At 40.9% G+C, this 21,562-nt stretch overlaps 1 protein-coding gene across 3 annotated transcripts in view; it reads right to left on the minus strand.

The window, feature by feature from the left end:
- Positions 1-21,562, minus strand: part of LOC116039922 (ADAMTS-like protein 1) — a 113,656-nt gene that overhangs the window by 50,119 nt on the left and 41,975 nt on the right. For all 3 annotated transcript variants that reach the window (XM_035994093.1, XM_035994092.1, XM_031285119.2), the window contains exon 2: positions 15,780-15,896. In XM_035994093.1, coding sequence (XP_035849986.1) covers positions 15,780-15,896 — 117 coding nt within the window. The remainder of the gene's footprint in view (positions 1-15,779; positions 15,897-21,562) is intronic.

Genomic DNA, 21,562 nt, shown 5'->3' on the forward strand with positions numbered 1-21,562 from the left:
ACAAGGAGCCAATGGAGAGCTGACAAGACTGGAGTGATATGAGACCTTCGAGGGGCATCTGTTAAAAGTCTAGCAGCACAATTTTGAACAATTTGCAGTTTGTTCAGTGCAGACTTATTCAGACAGGTAAAAACAGAGTTGCAGTAGTCAAGTCTTGTTGATATGAAAGCGTGAATTATCATTTCCAGATCCTTCTTTGACAACATTTTGCGAATTTTAGAGATGTTCCGAAGATGATAAAAGCAATTTCGGACAAGCTGTTTTGAGTGTGTCTCCAAAGACATGGCCTGGTCAAACACAACCCCCAGGTTTCTGAGGCTGGATTTGACAGAGGGGCCCAGAGAGCCAAGGTGCTGTTTGATCAGCGGGATCTTATGGTCTGGAGCAAAGATCAGCGTTTCAGTCTTGTTTGAATTTATCTGCGGGTAGTTAGTGGCCAGCCAGTCTTTGATGGAGGACACACACTCTAGGAACAGAGACAAACGATGGAACTCAGCATCATTAAAAGAACAATACAACTGGACATCGTCGGCATAGAAATGATAGGATACATCCTTGAAACAACCAATAATTTGACCAAGTGGCAAAATATACAGTAAAAACAAAATAGGACCTAAAACTGACCCTTGTGCCACTCCGCAGAACAAATTGGTCACATCAGACTGTACATTGTTTACAGCAACATTAAAGGTTCGGTCATGAATATAGGAAGAGAACCACTGAAGGACAGATCCTGATAGTCCCATCTCATTCTGAAGCCGATTGATCAGTATACTGTGATCCACAGTGTCAAAAGCAGAAGTCAAATCAAGAAGTACAAGTACAGTGTAACGGCCAGAGTGTGCTGCCATCATCACATCACTAGAGACTTTGATAAGGGCTGTTTCAGTGGAGTGTAATTTTCGAAAACCAGACTGAAAAGTATCAAACAAGTTGTGCTGCTCCATGAAGGTGGTCAGCTGGCATGCCACTACTTTTTCCAAAATTTTGGAGATAAATGGAAGTTTAGATATGGGCCTGTAGTTTTTAGGTTCTGAAGGGTCAAGATTGGGCTTTTTAAGGATCGGGTTTACCACAGCGTGTTTGAAGTAGCTGGGGACTGAGCCAGATGTAAGTGACAGGTTAATTATTTTTTCCACACAGGGGCCGACAATATCAAACATTTTCAACAATAGAGTTGTTGGGACGATGTCAGTGGGGCTCGAAGACGGTTTCATATTTCCTGTTATGGTCTTCACATCCTGTAGGCTGACAGGAGTGAAGGACGACCAAGACGACACCGGTGAAAACTCAGTAGAACAAACACTAATGAATGGAGAATTTACACTGGCCCTAATGTCATGTACTTTGTTCAAAAAAAACGACAAAAAAAGTTGTTACAGTCCTCATGCGTGTACACAGGCACAAGAGGAGCCGAAGGTGTAGTAAGATTTTCAATAGTGTCAAACAAGACTTTTGGATTTTTCTTATTTCCTGACACAAGATTAGAAAAATAAGCTGAGCGAGCCTGCTTTATCAATTCATTCAGATCCAGCATCATGTCTTTTAAATGGAGTCTGTGTACCTCTAATTTAGTGGCTTTCCACAGACGCTCCGTCTTCCGACATTTTCTCCTAAGACTACAAATGTTATCATTTATCCATGGGAGGGCCTTTTTCTGTGTTTCTCATGTGTTGTATAAGAGTAAAAGCGAGAGAGTAAAAGCGAGAGAGAGAGAGAGAGAGAGAGAGAGAGAGAGAGAGAGAGAGAGAGAGGAAAAAAGGAATAAGAAAGAGATGAGAAACTGTGTGTGTGTGTGTGTGTGTGTGTGTGTGTGTGTGTGTGTGTGTGTGTGTGTAAAATAGAGACTATGTTAGCATGCCAAGTTAATACATCATTCCCTTAAATACACTTTGAGAAAAGTTTATATTGCAAAGCTCACGCCTTGGGCTATGTTCCTTTATAGTTCTGTTGAAATGTGGAAATTACATCTAGTTTCTCTTTCACAGTTTACAAAACAAAATTGGCAAGCGCACGCTCATGGAAAGAAACCTCATGTGTCCTCCTTAAGGTTAGTGTCAAGTCAGAGCTTGCCCAGGTGATGGAGAGGGAGATGAAACATTTGGATGCATGACTGAAGAGTAACCGCACAGGAAGAGAGCTGCAATGGATCATTGCACCCCCATCCCATCCCGCTCCCACATAAAAAAAAAAAAACCTCTACCCTGTTTTCACAGGAGCTTTTGGGCTTACAGCTGTCTAAATATGCTACTGTAGTGAACTCCCTACCAGAGAGGTGTTTGCACCGTTACCATACAGGCAGCTGCTGCTTAGACAGTAAAACTGAACAGCAGGAGAGGAGATGGAGAGGAAAAGAAAATCCATGAGCATGCTGCCCATAATAATACCCAGCATTACTTCTTTCTATCTAGATTCACTTTGTTATACTTTGTTTATTTCAAAGTATAAGAAAGGGACAGATACAGGAAAAATACTCTGTAAAATGTGTGTAAATACATTTTCTTAGAGACATAATTAATTATGAGAGAGAGAGAGAAGAAGAGAGAGCAAGCACCGACTTCTCAATACTTGAAATGTTTTCTGTTTGCAGCCTTTAAAGCTCAAGAGCAGCATCTTGTGTCAGAGAGACAAAACTACAAGTCCCTTTAAAGCCCATCTCAAAAGCGTTTCAACAGGTTGTTAGGACAGGCCGACTGAAGAGCAGCTTCTAAAAATAAAAAAAGACCTTTACAGAGAGGTCACAGGAAGGCAAGAGAAAAGACATTCATTAGCGGGTCCGACCAATAAAATATCCATTAATATATTGCAGGAATAGGGTAGTTTTGTAGTAGGTACAAAAAACCCTTGAGTGCCACACTACACCCCATAACGCCCTGCTGTGCCCTACTATGACATGAACTACTACGACTACCATTGTGGTCACTGTTCCACTATCTTTATTATGACTATTATTGCCACCATTCACCACACCCCCAACCGGTGACGTCAGACACCGCCTACCAAGAGTCTGGGTCTGTCCGACGTTTCTTCCTAACAAAAAAGGGACTTTTTCCTTGCCACTGTCGCAATAGCTACAACCGCTGTAATAGTTGGGGCTAAACTACAGAGTGTGGTCTAGACCTACTCTATCTGTAAAGTGTCTCGAGATAACTCTTGTTATGATTTGATACTATAAATAAAATTGAATTGAGAAAAGACCACAAAAGTCTGTGCACACACACACGGTGCAGCAGAAGAAAGACGAGGCTTGTCTGGAGTGTTTGGGGTGGTCTAAGGCCTTTCAAGTGTGGCAGAGGTTTACATAAACCCATAGCTTCTGGCATCAGACACAAAATAAGGAGGGTGTTAAAATAAATCCTTACTCCCTCCCATAGACCGAACTGACATATCCAAACATAACGCAAAGATGTACACACATTTTAAATCATTAGCTCGCTATGTCATCATACATCAAATTCTTCTCGCAAACATAGATGTACTAAGGACATTTGTGTGTGTGTGTGTCAGACAGGAGCCACAGGCTGAGCTCATCTAGAAGGGCTTCACTCTACGCCTCCCTCTAATTGGTGTCTATTGCAGCGTGCCGCCATGCAATTGAGGGCAAAACAGCGCCAGGCCTTAGAACCTCTCCCTCATCACCACCTCCACCTCCCACCCATCACTCCATCATCTACAGCAAGCCAGTGAAAGATGGAGTATAAGAGCAGCTCCTCTACTGTACCTCATCCCCCTATCATTATCCCAGTGAGGTCATTCAGAAAAGCTGATTGTGAGAAATGCTGCTCGTTTGCTTGTGGTTCAACCTGTAAAACCCAAGGCGCCACAAATCATAACCTAACAGTATACAGTGCATTCTTAACGTAGGAAATAGAACTGTGCTTAATATTGGAGGGGTCAGTAGGAATGAGTTGAAAATATGGTTTCTCTTATTGTTTTTCTAACTGAACAGAGATGTGCACTTTCTGTGCAATATACATGATTTTCTTCACTGATCAAGTGATTGATGGCTTTATATTGTTACCGCAGACATTCACAATTGGCTCCACAATGATGCGAAGATTAATATCATAAATCACAGACAGACTCTCTTCACAGTCACAGCGTATAACAACAAAATGCGGATGTTTCATCGGGGGACAATGAAACACGAATAGTTGTCTTTAGTCAACTAACACCCTGGCTCCTGGCCCGAGGCCTCCAGGCAAGGTTTTCATCGCGGGACCTTCACCGTTCGCTACAGGCTCATAAATCTAGAAACTTCAATGCTGCGCTGGGTCACCTTTCATTGTGATTTGGGTCGGGGAAAAAAAGGGGGAAAAGGAATCCAGGAAGTTTTCACGCATGTTGTGGGAGGATGCACATCCTTAAAAGCACCAGATGATGGTCGATACAGGACTTATAGATATGTTTTTTTGTAAAGGTCGGTGTCTATTTCTACTTCTGAACAGACCACAAATTCTTACTGTTTAAAGAATATTGAAAAGGAAAAACATAACATAATTGGCAAAAGCATAATGAAACTTATACCAACGTTTTACCGGTTCATAAAGTTGGTTAGGAAAAAAAACACACATGCTTAAATCCTGATCCTTTAAAATCGCTTTGGCATCACACATGGGTTTGGACCACTTTTGCGGTGCTTAAAATATCAGCTTCTCCAAATTCAGTGTCCATTGCGTGCATCTGGGAAGCATCTTTGGAATTAATACCACGCTGCTGGATAAATGAGAAAAGGCCCCGGTTTCTCGAAGCCTCCGTGGTTTCTACGCTCGTGTTCGAATCAGAGAACGGGCCGTGCTCACAATCAACCCGAGAGCATTGGTAAACCTCATGCATCAGCACTCAGAAGCAAGACCAATTAAACCCCAACCGCAGTGGAGTTGTTGTACAATGGCGAGCGTAACATGTATCTGTGGAAGACCACAAGGCCATGTCATCTAAAACAAGCTTCCTCTGCTTATATGAGATGTTTACGAAACGTTTATAATAAAAGGCATACTGCTGATTAGGAGACACTGAATATCCTTTAAACACATCATGTGCATTACTCATCTGCGCTGCTGGGAATAGTGCCCTGTCAATAACTCAATTTTTCCTTTGGTTGCTTTGACTTTGTTTGGCAGAGGTCTTTGTGTGCTTTGGATTTGTTAGAACAGCTGTAGTTTTGTAATCAGACTCACACAAACTTTGCTTAATTAGCAGTAATCCTCTCCCTTAAATCTTTTCAATAGGCCTTCAGTCAAACAATCCTAACATAAAGAGGAGTCGAAAGAGATGTTTTATATCTCATTGTCATTATTGCTAGTTATTTTAACCTTGCCCTCAAACACCCCTGAATATTGGACTTCTGTAGGGATTTTTGAATAACCTTTCGATATCCATCTTCTGTCTTCTCCCCTAAGTGAAGCAGAAAAAAGTTGTGTGTTTGCGTCCTTTCAATCTTTCAATAAGCTACCAGAGATGTGGAGTTAAGCACAAGCCAAGGACCATAAAATCCTTAAAGAATACAATTTACAGACTGGCAAGCTCCACTGCTTTAAGCCCTGCACAGAAGATTAGAGTGTGTGTGTGTGTGTGTGTGTGTAAACATGAGACAACGTGAGAGTGCATGAGAGACTCACACGAATCCTTACCTGCAACCTACAGAGATCCTTAAATTACTTTGAGTGTTACTTGAAATCAAAGGCTTACCACCGTGTTGTATAAAGATTTGGTGTGAGTATGCCTTCTTGTGTTGCAAGCACTGTTCACTTTTCAGTTTGGAAGAGTGTCGGGGTCATTTTTCAATTTTGTGGTTTGTGAACAGATTACATTCCCTCCCTGAGAGCAAAAACTGTCTGTGAGTGTGTGCAGCAGGGTGTGAGTTTGCATGTGTGTGTGTGTGTGTGTGGGCCTGCACACACACTCCATGGTCTTGATTTTCTCATGTTTACACCCAGAGGACTTACACCAGTTTGCAGTGATGGGTTCTCAGCATGCACCAGAGGGAGACCACCACTTTGCCACTGTGTAGATCAAAACCTTCTTTCAATATGCTGTAAGCACAGAGATGTCGAGTTAAGCACCGGCCTATAAAGGTCTTAAAATCCTTCAAGTATACATAACAGACAAGCTCCACTGTTTTATGTTCTGCAGGAGTACAAGGTTTAAATTACATTTTGGAAACAAAACTTTTGCTGTCGTCCAAAACGACTTCTACCGAGTAAGGTGAAGGACACTGTTGATGATTATAGTGCTGCAAAAGCTGAAAAAATGCCATGTTGGACAAATGTTGAAAATGTAGACCCTTTTTAAGAATCTGTTGCTTGACTGTTACAGCCTCTCTCAGGCACAAAGTCCATTATGTCGTTATAATATCCCCCTCATTTGCGCTACAATGGGATAACGTTAAGGATAGCATGTGAAAGGCACCAAGACGTAGTAAGAGAAAATACTTATTTTCACATTTGAATAATTTGATGTCACCCAAATTCTTGCATCATTGCTGCAATATTTTAAAAGGTCCAATGTGTAGGAATTTCTCCCATCTAGCGTTGAGATCATATATCGCAATCAACTCTCTCGCACCACGCAGTTCAAAGTACGTATTACAGCTACGGTAGCCTTCACGCTTCAAAAAGCCGGTCTCTTGCTCTTTTCAATATCCTTTTTCTTTTTCTGGGCGAAGAAGAAGACTCCTGTTCCTGAAATTTGGATTTTGAATACGTGTGGTCCTCCATGTTTTATTTATTTTTATACGTGTATTCTCCGTGTAAATTCATGTACCGAACCGAGATGCCCGTACCGTTTCGGTTCAATACGAATACATGTAGGCCTACCGTTCCACCCCTAGCCTACTACCATATATGATAAAGAAAAGCAGCAAATACACACGTGAGTATTTGGAAGGTGCATTTTTGTTTAAAAATGGTTCAAACAATTAATAATTTCTTAAAAAGAGTTGCAGATTAATTTTCCTTCAATCAATTCATTGACAAATCGTTGCAGCTCTAGAATAAATATGTGCCATCTTTGGTTTTACATATTTGATACACCTTTTTTTCAGTCAATAAATTGTTTAGATATAATGTACAATTTGACTTGAGGTATTTTCTGAGCTATGGTGGTATTAATGTCCTTCACAAAAAGGACTAGCACAAAACACCACTACAGTTTAATAGGATCCTGAATCAGGGCTTTGACAGTTGACTGACACAGACAGGGATCTAATCTGTAACCTTTAAATTGCAACTCTGCGTTCCAGTAAACCACCCAGCTGTATTGGATATACTGTAGCAGGCAAATACTAGAGAGAGCAAACCAGTGCATGGCTTCCCAGATAGGAAAACTGGGAGATGTGTATGTTTGTTCTGCTACTGTAGTGTACATGCCCAACCACGACCACGCAGAGCCATTAGAGCCCACATCAAAGACAGGGATCCGTTTTGGGTTGCACCTTGCCCACTGCTTAACCTAAACTCTGCTCCGCATGGGTGGCAGGGATCCTTCAGCAGTAGCTTATTACCGCTGTTACTCAGGATAACACTGTTGCTTACACTGGATATTGGCTACATACTGCAGGCTGCCTGAGCCCTCTATGAACACCCCACACAGAAGCTTACATTGGAGTGCCACTAAATTTAGTAACTGCCACCATGGAATGAGTCAGTTTATTTCAAGTCAAGAACCACAAAAACAACTTGAACTAGACTGTTGACTTTTTATAAACAGCTCTGAAGTCCAAAAGTTTGGGTAGGGGACTCCCACCCAGAACAAGAACTCATTAGATTTAGATGTTATTGCTTGGCTGCAATTTTCTTTAGCAAAATTGAATTTCTCTTATGAACCTCTTATTCAACCAGAATGAAACCACATTCATGGCAAAGGCCTTGGCTGATCTTGCCCATGTGCCCAAAAGAAATTGGCTTAACAGTAACAGTAACAATTGCCACTTGGAGGCAATTACTGTAGTACATGCAGTGCCAAAACCCAGAGCTAAGACATCCAAAAATTCCTGGATGAAACTTTTTGGCATCAACACGTCCCTATTGTACAAGTGTGTCTCTGTTTGTGTCTGTGCATGCCTGCGTAAACGCATGCCGAATGTGGAGTCGAATACAAACATCTGCAACAGGGAGTGAAATGTAAACAATTAGAAATCAATCACTTGCCCAGAAAATGTGTGCGTGCCTTCACATGCAGAGGAGGAGCAGATACTGCAGGAGGTGAGGAGAGAAGAGTGTGAGGATGATGGGGGGAGGAGGTTTTAACCATTAATCAAAGACATAGTTTTGGATGCTGTGCATGTGCGAGGCGACATGTGATAGGGCTGAATTCTAAAAAGGCCTAGGAATCACATATGGATTCCCGTATTGCACAGCACATGTCAGCATGCAAATACAAACAGCTATGGGATTAGATGAGGGTACACTGTGCAAGAGTCTCTGCAGATGGGAGTGTACGTGCAACGGTAGCCAGCAACAGACACACTACTGGCTTCATGCATTTACACACACACCCACATTTGTTATGTGGGTATTGTGGTGAGGTCTTGTTTTCTGGTGGTATTACCTCAGCAGCACCACTCCAGTACCCACAGTGCACTGGTGTGACACCACATCAAGCGTGGGGAGACATTCGATGTGGCACGTTGAGGTCCAAGGCTTTACTGAACACATATGTTGATGGAACAAACACAGGGGTGAGAGAAAGATCTCCAGTCCAAAGCCACGTGGCTTTACACCACATTCACCAGCACTCAGCACTTTCTTCAAGAGCACTGGGACCGAGCCTCCAAACAGTACTCGTATGTGCCAAACACCAGTGAGACAGCCAAAGCGCACAAGTCAGGAAGGCAAATGTCTTCTTATTCACTGCTTGCCTGTTTAGTCCTTTAAATGCACAATGGACATCATTTCTAATGCAAAAAAGTGTTGCAAGCTAATTTTCACCAGAGTCAGGGTATTTTTCAGATAGCTGGCTACACAGAAACAAACACTGGCATTCATGGCTAACTGGCATCACGAAAGCCGTCATTAACTCGCTGTTTGGAAGTAAGGTTTTCCAATCCAACTACAGCATGAGCGGCTTCGCATAGAGGCAGTGTTTCTAATAAACAAACGAGTCAATCGCATGCAATGAGGACAGATCCAAAGAATTTGATTTCTCAAAAGAAAACAACTCTGAAAATGAATAAATATGAGCACAAACAATGATTTCATAAAATGGTGATGGGACATACTGTATATTTCATTAAACAGTGGGTAGAGATGAGTGGGAGCTGTATTAAAATGTGTTTTTAGTGTTCCTACATCTAATGTATTGGTGAGATATGGAAGGTTTAATGCTCGACGAGGTGTCCATTATCAGGAATTAATGGAAAACGGGAAGGCCAGAAAGGTTGTCCATTAATTAATATATTTAAAGTCTTTACTAATCAATGACCTGATACTAGTCATAAATTAGATGTCATGTTCCTTACAGAAATTTGGCTTGATTTGAACGAAAGAGTGGCTGTCCTTACCGAATCAGTACCCTCGTATTTTAACTTTATTGCCCCCAGAGTTGATAAGAATATAGTAGGAGTAGCTATAATAATTTTTGCCCTGTGGCTGAATAAATGTTTTAAGTGCATTGACTTGAGTACATTTCCTTCCTCATATAACATTTTCACAGACGATTGTTTTGGAAAATTCAAAACCTACATGGTTTACATACATGTCCTCACCTTACTAGCAGTCTTTGGTTGGCGCATTGCTATATTTATTAACTCCGCAGAGGAAGTCACGTTTTCAGTTCGGTTTGTTTGTCTGCTTGTCAGCAGGATTCCGGAAAAACTACTGGCTCGATTTCCCTGAAACTTGGTGGAAGGGTGACGTAGCATATGCCAAGGAAGTAGGGCTGCCACCTCTTAGTCAATTAGTCGACTAATCGGTCGTTTTGGTCTTAGTCGACTAAGATTTCTTTAGTTGATGAGTCCTTTTTTATGCTTATTCATGCTTAATTACTCATTTCCAAGAAACTTATGAGCACATTTCTGGTAAGCACAAGATTTAAAGTGGTGCTTTTGCAGGATTAATTGTGGAGAAAGTCAGTTTTACAGATGGTTCATTAACTACATTTATATTGTGCTTTTCTAGTCTTAACCACCTCTCAAAGAGCACAGCTCTGTCGATTACATCAACTAATCGATTAATCGACAAAATCATATAAGTGTTAGTCGACTAAGAATTTCTTTAGTCGAGGACAGCCCTACAAGGAAGAGCCCATTACATTTTGGAGCGGATTCAAATCATGGGTTGGATACAGAAATTATTTTTCACTTTTGTTTTGTTAAAGCTATAGTGCGTAGTTTCTGCCGCCCCCATGAGGAATTCTATTCTGTGGTGCATCCACATGATACAAGCCTTCCGTGATCACACTTCACCCCCACCCCACCCTTCCACACAGTTGCTAGTAGCCAAGGAGGACACGGAGGATAAAAAAAATCCATGACGGACTCTTCAGAAGAGGTCATCATCTTTACTCGAGTTTCGCCCGACGACACTAGTTTCTGAACATAGCCATACTGAGAAACACAGAGAGTTGTGTGGAGCCGATAGTCTTAATTACCTTTGTAGCAACTCATTTGGCAATGGCTTGAATGTAATGGACGTTCATTAATATAAAAAAAGTTACGCACTAAAGCTTTAACATTACAAGATAGGACATGGCCTTGGCGGAGGTCTGCGGTCTCCAAGTGCCCTTCTAGTTCTAAGCATGTTAAAGCCACAAACTGTCATCTGTGGAATAATGTACACTCAGTTAGTATGTATGTGTATGTTCGTGCATGTGCGTCCTTGTGCACGTGCAAAACTGGGACCCACTCTTTCAAACTTTACTTGATGGCACTACTAGTGGACAAACACTCCACAGGGTACCTTTAAGGCTATAAAGGTTGCATACACTGGCTAAAGGTATGCCTTATACAACATTAACAACTCAGAAATCCCTTAAAGCTTTAACTTGAAGTTGTGTTAACACCAGGGGGCACAGCACGTAGTGGAAAAAAAATTAAACCTAAACATCCTCTCAGCCTGACAAAACTAACATGCCCATCCTTATAATGAAGACAAATTAAGTGTTTAATTGTGCAAGACCGTTGCCCTTTCCACCTGGCGCTACATGCAAAACACAGCTGCCAAGGGGGCGTGCAGCTAAGCGATGGGACTCTCCCTCTATGAGCTGCTGCTGCCCCGGCCACTGAGGGCTCTCCCCTGCTTGCCATCCCGACTGGCCCTTGGCCCTGCTCGCCCAACCTCAACTACTCCGAACCCTGACACCCTGCCAAAAGGCAGAACCGTCTCGGCACTTGTTCACCCTGAGGGTTTTTAAAAAAGGAAAAAAATGCCACAGGCTGTTACTGCCTTAGGTGCAATTGAGCATGTAAAAACATTAAAGCCTGACTTGCTTGGCATGTGATGAAGTGAGAGAGGCAGAGGGCAGAGAGAAAGGGACGTCTAGTAAAACATCTGACATCTAACAGAAAGACGAGAGGGAGAAAAGTGCAACAGCGCAAAAAGACATAACCGCCATTCCATGAAACATGTGAAGACAGGCAGAGTGGAAGTGTCCTCACACTGGGCCTCAAGTCATTGCTGCAAAGTGGGGCTCTAATGACTGTCATTAACAGACACTTAACGGTCACAACCCATAATATCCTGGCCTTTATTGGTGTGGATAACACAACGTGTGACCAAGAGCAGCAATCAATGATCCTGACCCTCACTGTAGCGTAGGCTGGTTTACAGAATTAACTAATATAAGTACTCTGGGTACTTCTGTAAGTCTCTACTGTTTTTAGTTTGTATGTCCACCTCCTTTACTTTAATTACTCAGATGTTTAAAAAATACAAGTAGTAACTACTCGGAGAGCGCAGACCTACACCAGGGCCAATGGTGCATTCACGTGTTCCTCGGATGGTCCCATTTCCCAAGTATGGAAGTCGTTCTTCCGACTTCGGTGTGTTCATGAGCTTTAAGTCTTAATGTGGAAACAACATGGACGCTACAAAGACGATGGGTTTCCAGTATTCGCGTGACAACAAAGAGCAAAGCAAACGGATCAGGTGAGCTATGAAAAATGATTGGGAAAATTTTTTTTCCGATTATTCCGAAACCACTTGAATGCAGCAAAAATGCCATAGTCCCAATGTTGTCGAAAGTGAAAAACTAATTAGTGTATCTGCCCTGTGATTCGGATTTGCTCCAAGTACTTGAACAAATGCTTCTTCTTTTTTACATTAAAGCTACATTAATCAATAGTTTATAATTTCAACAACTGATAATGGTAAAAAGCATATATGGAATAGCAAATACAAGTAGAAACTGACACATACTGTACACACACACTCATCTGGTAAATGAAGGATCACTTTTCAGTAACCCACTTTAAAGTTGTCTGTTGACAGGATGATCACATTTGCCGTCTAGACAGCAGCCAGCTGAGGAGAAAACCGTGTGGTGAGTCCCTTTTCAATCGGCTTTTCTTTTTTCCCCGAAGGCCGTTTCTTTCTCTTCTATCCCAACTCTCAATTTCACGTTCTGACAAAGATATGAAGTTGACCGTACTTGTTCTTTGTTTTCTTTTCTTATTCTCTTTCTCCATCAATTAACTCGAGGTTGAGTAGTACCTGTCACCTGCGCACCACCTTGGAACAGAAACTTACTGTAAATCTCAAGATGTTGGCTTTCAAACTCCACTTTAACCTTTAAAGTTTGAAATTTTACAGAGATATCAGTAACAGGTTAGTTATCTCACTGCAGTTAAACAAAGCTGCAAAAGTAACAATACTTTTTTTTTTTAAACATATTTTGAAGGTTTTGAGTTAGTTGCTGTTCTCAAAGCTGCTGGAAAAATTCATTCATGGCCAAACAATGAGTGGGAATAGTCACAGAGAGATTTAAGACCAGCTTTTCTGTTTATCTTCACAGTCCTACTCATTCAGTCATGTTACAGAGGAAAAAAAGACTTTCTCAGGCTCTGCAGCCAACATTATAGCCATCAGACCCCCCGCACACTTTGATTCAGGAACCTCTCAACCTAATAAACTTACTTAATATTTGTTTATGAATGCTGACATTGTTGAAGCTCTACAGCACATGCTTGACATCACATAATAAATATCGGTTAATTTACAAAGGTATGTTAGGCCTAAGCTGTTTAAGACAGCTCTATTCCATCGAAGTAGCTCGTGCTGAGACTGCCAGAAAAAACACTTTCCTTCTGAGAGAACAATTCATCTGTGGCCCTCTTGAGGGATAGGGTAAAGGGTGCTGGGGAGGTCAGTCATATTGCCCACCAACCGACCCTGGCACATACTTATGAAAGTTAAACTAGAGAAAGCGAATACACTTTGGAGTCTGAGATCCGCCTCCTGGGTTGCTTGCTAATTAAGCAGCGTTTGTCTTGGCTTGGAATCAAGCTTAATATTGAACCAAGATCCAACACATAAAAGCGCTACAGGCGTACCGAGACCCAAATCGACTGAGTGCTGAAAGGAATCACAAGTGCGGCTCCTGGGAGTCTGTAGGCTCCCCATCTGAAGACATGTTAGCATCACACATGTAGCAAAGGACCGCAATTCCATTTAAGAAACCACTTTTTAACCTGTCCTGTGGTTCAAATTAATGTGAGATAAAACTTGCAGGCGGTTACATCCAGTTTAAGGTTCTGACCCTTAACATTCTGTCATCCTAGAGTATCAGTATCCTTAATTTGTTCTTTATTATCATGGCATCATATTTAAAGGTCAAAGGGCAGCATTCTGTCATGCTTCTGTCCAACAGAGACAAAAGTGAATATTACAGGCAACAGTGATCAAGGGAGAAGTGGTTACAACAATTGTACGGTTGAAATAAAGTGCATAAGTTCTTCCTTAAAGCTAGACATTTAAGCCAACAGTGGCTTAAATTAATGGTTCTACGTTTTGAGAAACATGCTTATTACTTTTCTTGCTGAGAGTTAGATGACATGATTGATACCACATTCATGCCTGTGAATTAAGTGTGGAGCTAGAGCCAGGAGGCAATTAGCTTTGCTTAGCATAAAGATTGGATGTAGGGGCAAATAGCCAGCCTGGCTCTCTCCAAAATTCCAACACCTCTAAAGCTCATTAATTAAATAATGTGTTTTTTTTTTTTTTGGGAAACTCACTTATTCCATTTTTGGCAGAGAGTTACTGTAGATAAAAAAAAATGATACCACTCTCATATATGTTTTTTAAATATAAGGCTTCAACCAGCAGCTGGTTATTTTAACAAATCGTTATGGTAAGCTAAGCTAACTGTCTTTTGGCTCTAGCTCTTCTCATTTCAAGTTTAGAAAGAAAGCAAATAAGTGAATCTCCCAAAATGTTGAACTCTTCCTTTAATTTACAACAAAGGTGAATGAGAAGCACCTTATTTGCACCTGTATGTTGATAGCAAAAAATAAAATCAACCCACTATACTAGTATGAAACCCATAAAGAGCAACTGAGGCCTGGATGGCACAAATACAGTATGTGGGAGTAAATATATAAATGTCATTTGGTTTGAAAACCACTCGCTGATGCACATTCAAAAATTTGCTTGAGGTCAGTGCGTCATAAATCACACTGCTGCTTGGTTACAGTATGAAATCCAAATGCTGTAAAGATAGCCGTTTGTGGTTTCTAACTACAGTACTATAAGCACGTACCGCGCCATTTACATTCTTGATTTCTGATAGTTTTTAAATGGTTTTTCCATTAAGTCTGCCTTTGGGATATAAAAGAGCATGTAAAAAGCAAAGATGGAACGGAACATTATCAAATATATGTCACTTTAAAATACTAGGTAGAGCAAAGTCATCATGAATATTACACTTCATAAATAAATAAATAAAAAGTTTCCCTCCAGAATGATCTCTAATCCCTTTTAAAACTGAAAATGACCTCTCCCCGCCACCACTGATCTGTAAGGCTATCCTGCACATGTGAATGTTCAAGTAAGCCCTCGTGATCCTGCTTTAAAGTGTGATGGCAAGTTCAAGCAGATCATCGGTTTCAAAAGAAATGTCACTATATTTAATCAGTGTTCAACTGGTGTAGAGGGCTGCTGAATATTCTATATGTCAAGTCAAACGTGGAGGCTTGTGAAAGGTGTACAGAAAAACTTTTCACCTTTCACCTGACGGAGGAGGTCATATATGTGGGAAATATTGTGCATGTAAACCAGAAAGTCATGTCCTCATAGCAAATAGAAAAACAACAACATTCCTGTTAGTGATAATGAAATACTGTTCAAAAAACCTCTGATCAATTTCAACAGATTCCTTTGGAATTGCGCCAGGACCAATCCCTTAAGAAAAACTGCTACGGCCAAGACTCATGTCTCATCAAAGGTGATGACAGAGTGGGAGTGATGCGATGCAAAAAAAAAAAAAAAAAAAAAAAGCCACCCCACCCTTAAATGTGTTAAGTGTGCCACTGTGCGCGTGTTTGCATGGGTTGCCCTGTTTCACATCAAGCCAGGTCAGCTCGCCCTTCACTCCCAATGTCCCACGATCATCATTCACTTGTATTCATTACTGAGGTGTAATATGGCATATGGCTGATTATTCACTCCTCTTGTACAGTGCGTTACGTAAACATACTGCAATAGATTTATTGGCTGATTTAGTTTTATCTGACACCTCAATTTATTTCTTATTTAAAGTTATAAAAAGGGGGGGGGGGGTGTTGAAAAAGCGTGCTGGTGGAGTTCAACAATGAGTGCAGTGTTTTCTGATCAGGCACTTACAGGGTCTTCTGGTTTTTGGCTGCTATCATGGAGCGGCTCTTCTGCAAGATGGTCTCGTCGAATCAGAGTGAATTCCCTGATGAACACTGCGTCCCCATCGTTAGCCCACACAGCAACCTGAAAAACAAAGATCCTATCAGAAGGCGTCATGTAAGTCACACTACACCACTCTGTTTAAAACATACAAAACAAAACCATGTCTTAACACTTAATATTAAAGTATAGATTCTTCTGTATGGGGTAAAAGAAAAAAAAGGAACCAGATACACCAGTCCAGTGATGCAACAAGCTCTTTATTATTCATACCATAGTGTCTCCACCGGATCATGCTATTTCACCTCTCTGGAGCAATGTTGGCAAATCTAAGTAAATTGCAGTAAAACTTACTGTATGTTTCTGTTTGCAATCATTTAGTAAGCATTTTGTGTTTGTCTTTTGGTTTGTGCTTGATGAGGAGAATCGTTATGGGCTCTGGAGGAATTCACAGCAGAAGACATCTGATATCAGAAGACGTAGTAACCCACCTCTTCGGGGAGACGGGCGGGGGGTGAGGGGCATCTTGGATAAGGCCCATTAGCAGCACAGCAGGGCCCGCATTCTCAAGGATGCACACATTCACAGAACAGGGGCCTCTCAGCTGCTCTCCGTGGGTCATAAACACCCAGTAATGACCCGGGTCAACTGCCTGCCTCCCCGGGTTTGTGCCAAGGCAGAGCGAAGCAGAGCAGGGGATGTGTATTTGGGGTATTTGAGGTACTTCGCATTGTAGGGTTGCAGGTTTTTAGTTGTGGGGTGAAAAAAACAAAAGTGCTGCTAAGCAACTGCAGCAAAACTTACACCAGCGTTGTGTGGGAAAGAGCCACAGAGTGGACTCTTAAATAAGACAAATCAAATCTGGTTTAAAGCCCTACACTCACCACTGCTTAGCTGCAGTCACTTAGACTGTGGAGGCATCTGTAACAACACATAAGTCACTCCAGTAAAATGTGGGCATAAGCCTCCTCGGATGACCAAGATCATCATGTACAAGCACATTTTTGTTGGGTATGGATCTGCACATGTAGCAGCTGTTGGGCCACAACGTAACGGTCTGTTTTTTTAAAGATGAGTAAAAGATCAAATTTAACATTGGACTACACAGTATATAATTAGTCACCTGCAACGTTTCTGTGTGTAGGGGTCTGCAAATCAGGAATGAATGATGATGAATAAATGTGAAAATGCATCTTATACCTGTGGGAAACTGGTAAAATACATGGCTGGAAATGTAATACAGCACGTGTTTCTCAGATGGACTCAACAGTTTACAGACTTCTAACTACAGTATATACACCAGAGACTTTACTGCATTGTGGGAAACCAAATAACGGATATAAAAAAAAACTTTATAAAAATACAGCCTATTATTAGGTGTGTAAATATAACATGAGATCTCCACTGAAATGACTAACGTTACACTGAAGCGTGTCCTCTCTGCCATCGATGCTGAAAATTAAAATGTTGCAAAACTACAAGCCAGGGGTAAAGTAAACATAAGTCAAGCATATGAACATTAAGAGAAGCTGGTGTGTGTGTGTGTGTGTGTGTGTGTGTGTGTGTGTGTGTGTGTAGGCTAAGATGAACTGAAAACCACCTAAGTGACCAGATGTCCTTGCTCAAGGCTAAATGGAGGCCCGATTGAGATAACATGCTGATTGCTTCCTTCTCAAGAGATTTTTTCCCCCCTGTCTACAGAAATTATTTTCTCACACTTTTAGTGTCTTAACACCAGAAGAATCTGACAACCATTTCCTTATCATTTTGAAGTTTGCATCCATCTTCCTTAAAAGATGTGCGATATGCTGGAACCAGACTGAGCTACAGGCTAATGATGCATGACAGCTAAACTCTCACTTGCTGGAGTCTTAAAAGGGGGATCTATCAAACTAGTTTCCCTAAGCAAACAAGCGAGCTGTCCAGTGCCAATGTCAAGCATCCTGCACACCCCACTGGACTAAACCATTAGGATTTGGCAGAGGACTGGATACTTCCAAAGAGGGACCAGTGCTGGATTATGCTATCATGTCAAGAAATGGGATTGATGATGAAATCCCTTATTTGCAAACCCTATCTCCTATGAAATGCAATTATACACTGCATAAAAATGTATTTAATTTGCTGCCTGGATTACATTCACTGGGCATTTCCCTAGATACAGGTAGTGTGAAAGCAAAGAAAATGTAAGGAGGAAGCAGGAAATATCATAGGTTTTGGTCAAATACTGAAAGCTACAAGCGTGGCTCTATGTGCTGACGTTAGCATGCTATCATGTTCACAAGTAGAGCCCGATAGGACGACCATAGAGAATGGCGAGAGAGAGAATTAATACCCAAAGCTTTTTCTTGTATTTTTTAAGTAATTGTTTTAGTTTCATGGCCTGCAACCTGAATGTTACTTTTATCACTCTCATAAACCCTGTTTAAAGCAGGCAGCTGTTTTCACTAAAAAAGGTTCTGATAAACCCTCTCTGCTGTATGCTAACTGCCCAGCACTAAACGACGGACAAAGTTAGCGACTAGCAGAAAACATAGTGGAAAACGTAGACTAAAGAGCCAAATATTTAACCTCAGGAGTTGATGGTAAAAGAAGAGTGAATATTGGACCTACGCTCGCCCGGTAGCCACAAACACATCTCCAAATGAATGGTTATCTTGCTATGTGTCTGCTGAATGTGTAAACTCTTTGCTAACACAGTAGCCAAAACAACTTTAAAGGGTGATAACATGTCAATTTTGTGTTTACAGATTGGTGCACTGCCCCCAACTGGCCAAAATAAATCTATGAATGCAGGTTTAAGTGTTATAAAAGCATTAAAGTGCCCATATTATGCTCATTTCAGGGTCATACTTGTATTTTGAGGTTGTACCAGAATAGGTTTACATGGTTTAATTTTCAAAAAACACCATATTTTTGTTGTACTGCACATTGCTGCAGCTCCTCTTTTCACCCTGTGTGTTGAGCTCTCTGTTTTAGCTACAGAGTGAGGCATCGCACTTCTATCTCATCTTTGTTGGGAGGCGCACATGCGCAGTAGCTAGGTAAGGATCACATCAGCTAGCTGTTTGTTTCTACAACTTCAGTTAGTACAAGACATGATTAGCCGGGAGACTTCTTCTAAATGAGGGTGCACTTCCAACTTTGCGTGGAATACCTGCAGAACAGGGACATGTAAGTAGTTGTTTTGTAGATTTTGGTGAATTAGTGTGTGTTGTAGCAGTGTATTGCCATTGCGAACGAGCTAGCATGCTAGCGCTAGCTAGTGTGATTTTTTTCATAATATGGGCACTTTATTCACTCTTTAGTTGCCAGGAGCAGATATTGTAAGAAAAACAAATGAAATACTTTTTGATAAAAAAAAAAGAAAAAAAGATTTCATCTAGATGGCATTATGTTTCCTATAAAGTTGCATAAACATATTTTTTTTAGGAGACATAGCTGTCATTTGAAGTCCTGTGAACTATGTGTTGATGGTGGGAGCCCACTTCAACACCAATATATGGAGTCCTTTTCGTCTCTGGGATCTAATGAATGTGTTAGATTATTTACAAGCATGTACTAACTCAGGCAATGTTTGAGTTTATTTGAAATGAACATGACAGAGGTTAAGAAAACACAGACTGCTGGTTTGCAGGGCGGCCCGTGTGGGGCTCAAATCCAATGTGTGCGAGTGTGTATGTGTGCATCAATGTGACAAAGGGCAAGGGTGAAAGTAAAACAGGGAACCAGGCCGGTGATTCATTAACCTCCAAGGCGAGTTCGATTTCAAAGAGCACGTCTCTACCAGGGAAGAGGAGAGGAAGTGAACTCAGGGGCAAGTCGGGTCTTCAAAAGCACATAATCAACAGTAATAACACCAACCTGATATTATAATTGAGCTTTCCTATAACGCGGTGCCAGCTTCCACTGTTTGGGTGGAAACCGTGAAAAGCGAGTGACTTTAACCATGCTGCACTAGGCCACAACCTAGACTTACGTTTCGCGCACTGCTGCCTTTGATTAATAAGATTCCGTCCAATGTTTAGATAAGGACACCCCTTTTCCAAGACTGGCTCCTGTCTGAATGAAACCTAAGAGGAAAAGATATTTTTGCTAATCCACTTTCAAGGGGATTTATGTGAGCTTTCACTTAACACATTTTGGAAGAGGAAACATTGTGGCCTTCTTTTCCTCTCCTTCTCCCCTCCTCTTACATAAGCTCGGAAAAAAAGGTGCCCTTTTTCTCATCCAAGGACATTATGCCATATCTTTCCCTGGCCCCCACACATCGACCAGTTAGATTTTTTCGCTCAAAAAGAAGGAAGCATGGGATTATGGGGCACTTTGTTTAATATTTGCTCATTACAGATGAAAGCCCAAGGCCACTTCAGGATTTCAGGACTGATAAAAGGTAAGGGTCATAAAGGCCATGACAGAGTCTTGGCTCGTTCCAGGCAACAAGACACCCTTCTGTGCTAAAGAGGAAGAAAACACTGATGGTTACAATTTTCCCTTAAGGAGTTCACACAGGATACCTGCAAATGCAACAGCTCATGAATAAGCTCTCTGGGAAACACCACTTTCATCACATTCTCTTATTCCTGATGGATTATTTTGTTTTCTTAATGTTCTTCCTCAGAATGCCTTTGAAGATGTACCTTCTCCCCAGTTTCTCTGCCAGATTACTCTCAACTTGATTTACTGATATCCGTTTCCCGAGTGCAGGATGTCCTGCACACATGAGAAGAAGAAGAGTGGCAAGGAGCTCAACTTGTCTTATTGCTGCCCTCTTTAACTCAAACCACTTCTCATCTTGAACAGCACAAGGAATGAAGCCTCAAGGGGGAAGGAGGGGGGCAGGATCTACCTTTGATAGATGAAAAAAATGTCCTGGCACTGTCATCACATCTTTTTGCTCTCATAATGAAGCGTGGCATCTTCCTAATGATGCATGAGCAATTATTTGACACAGCCTTTCAAAGTCCTTATTAACACTAGAAGTGCCGGAATTCCATAACTACTAGAACTGCCGTGAGCGGTCATTTTGACCGCCAGATTCAAAAAAGTTATTTCACTGGAATTCACTGTATAATTTTACGGATTTTTTCCGTTTTTTCTACATTAAGTGTTAATGCCAGAAAAATACAGAAAAATACTTTCGTTTTTTAAAAAAAACCCATTAAATTAAGGTTTTAGTCTGTAAATTGATATAATGAGATAATATAGTTGTTTAACAGGATAATTCCATTGCTTAACGGTCTTGAAAGTTAAATTACATTGAATTTTATGTAAAAAGACAAAAAAAAAACATAATTTTACGGTGTGTAAAATTGAGGCCTCTTTCTGGTTTTTTACTGTTAAACCTTAAATTTAATGTAAAGAAACGTTAAAAAACAATCGTTAAAAAACAATCGTGAAAAAACTGTAAAAAGTCTGGCAGCAAAAGTTGCCAAACACTTACCGTGAAATGACAGTAAAAAACCTTATGTTATTCTACAAAGAATTTATTTTTAAAATACAGATATCTACTGTACATTTTCTGTATTTTCACAGTCCAACTACTGTAGATTTAAAAAGAATTGTAATCAAAAAACATATTTAGAATGTTAAACAAATGTATAAATCTGTACAAACACTGAAAAATATTGCAAAATACCTTAAAATTACATAATTTAAATGAAAACTGCTGTTTTCATACGGTTTTCTTTGGTAAATTCACAAGATTATTCAATCCATCCACAAGAACTCCCTGTTAAAGTACAGATTCC

The sequence above is a fragment of the Sander lucioperca genome, chromosome 17 (genome assembly GCF_008315115.2).
Source record: "Sander lucioperca isolate FBNREF2018 chromosome 17, SLUC_FBN_1.2, whole genome shotgun sequence".
In the NCBI taxonomy this organism is placed as follows: Eukaryota; Metazoa; Chordata; class Actinopteri; order Perciformes; family Percidae; genus Sander; species Sander lucioperca.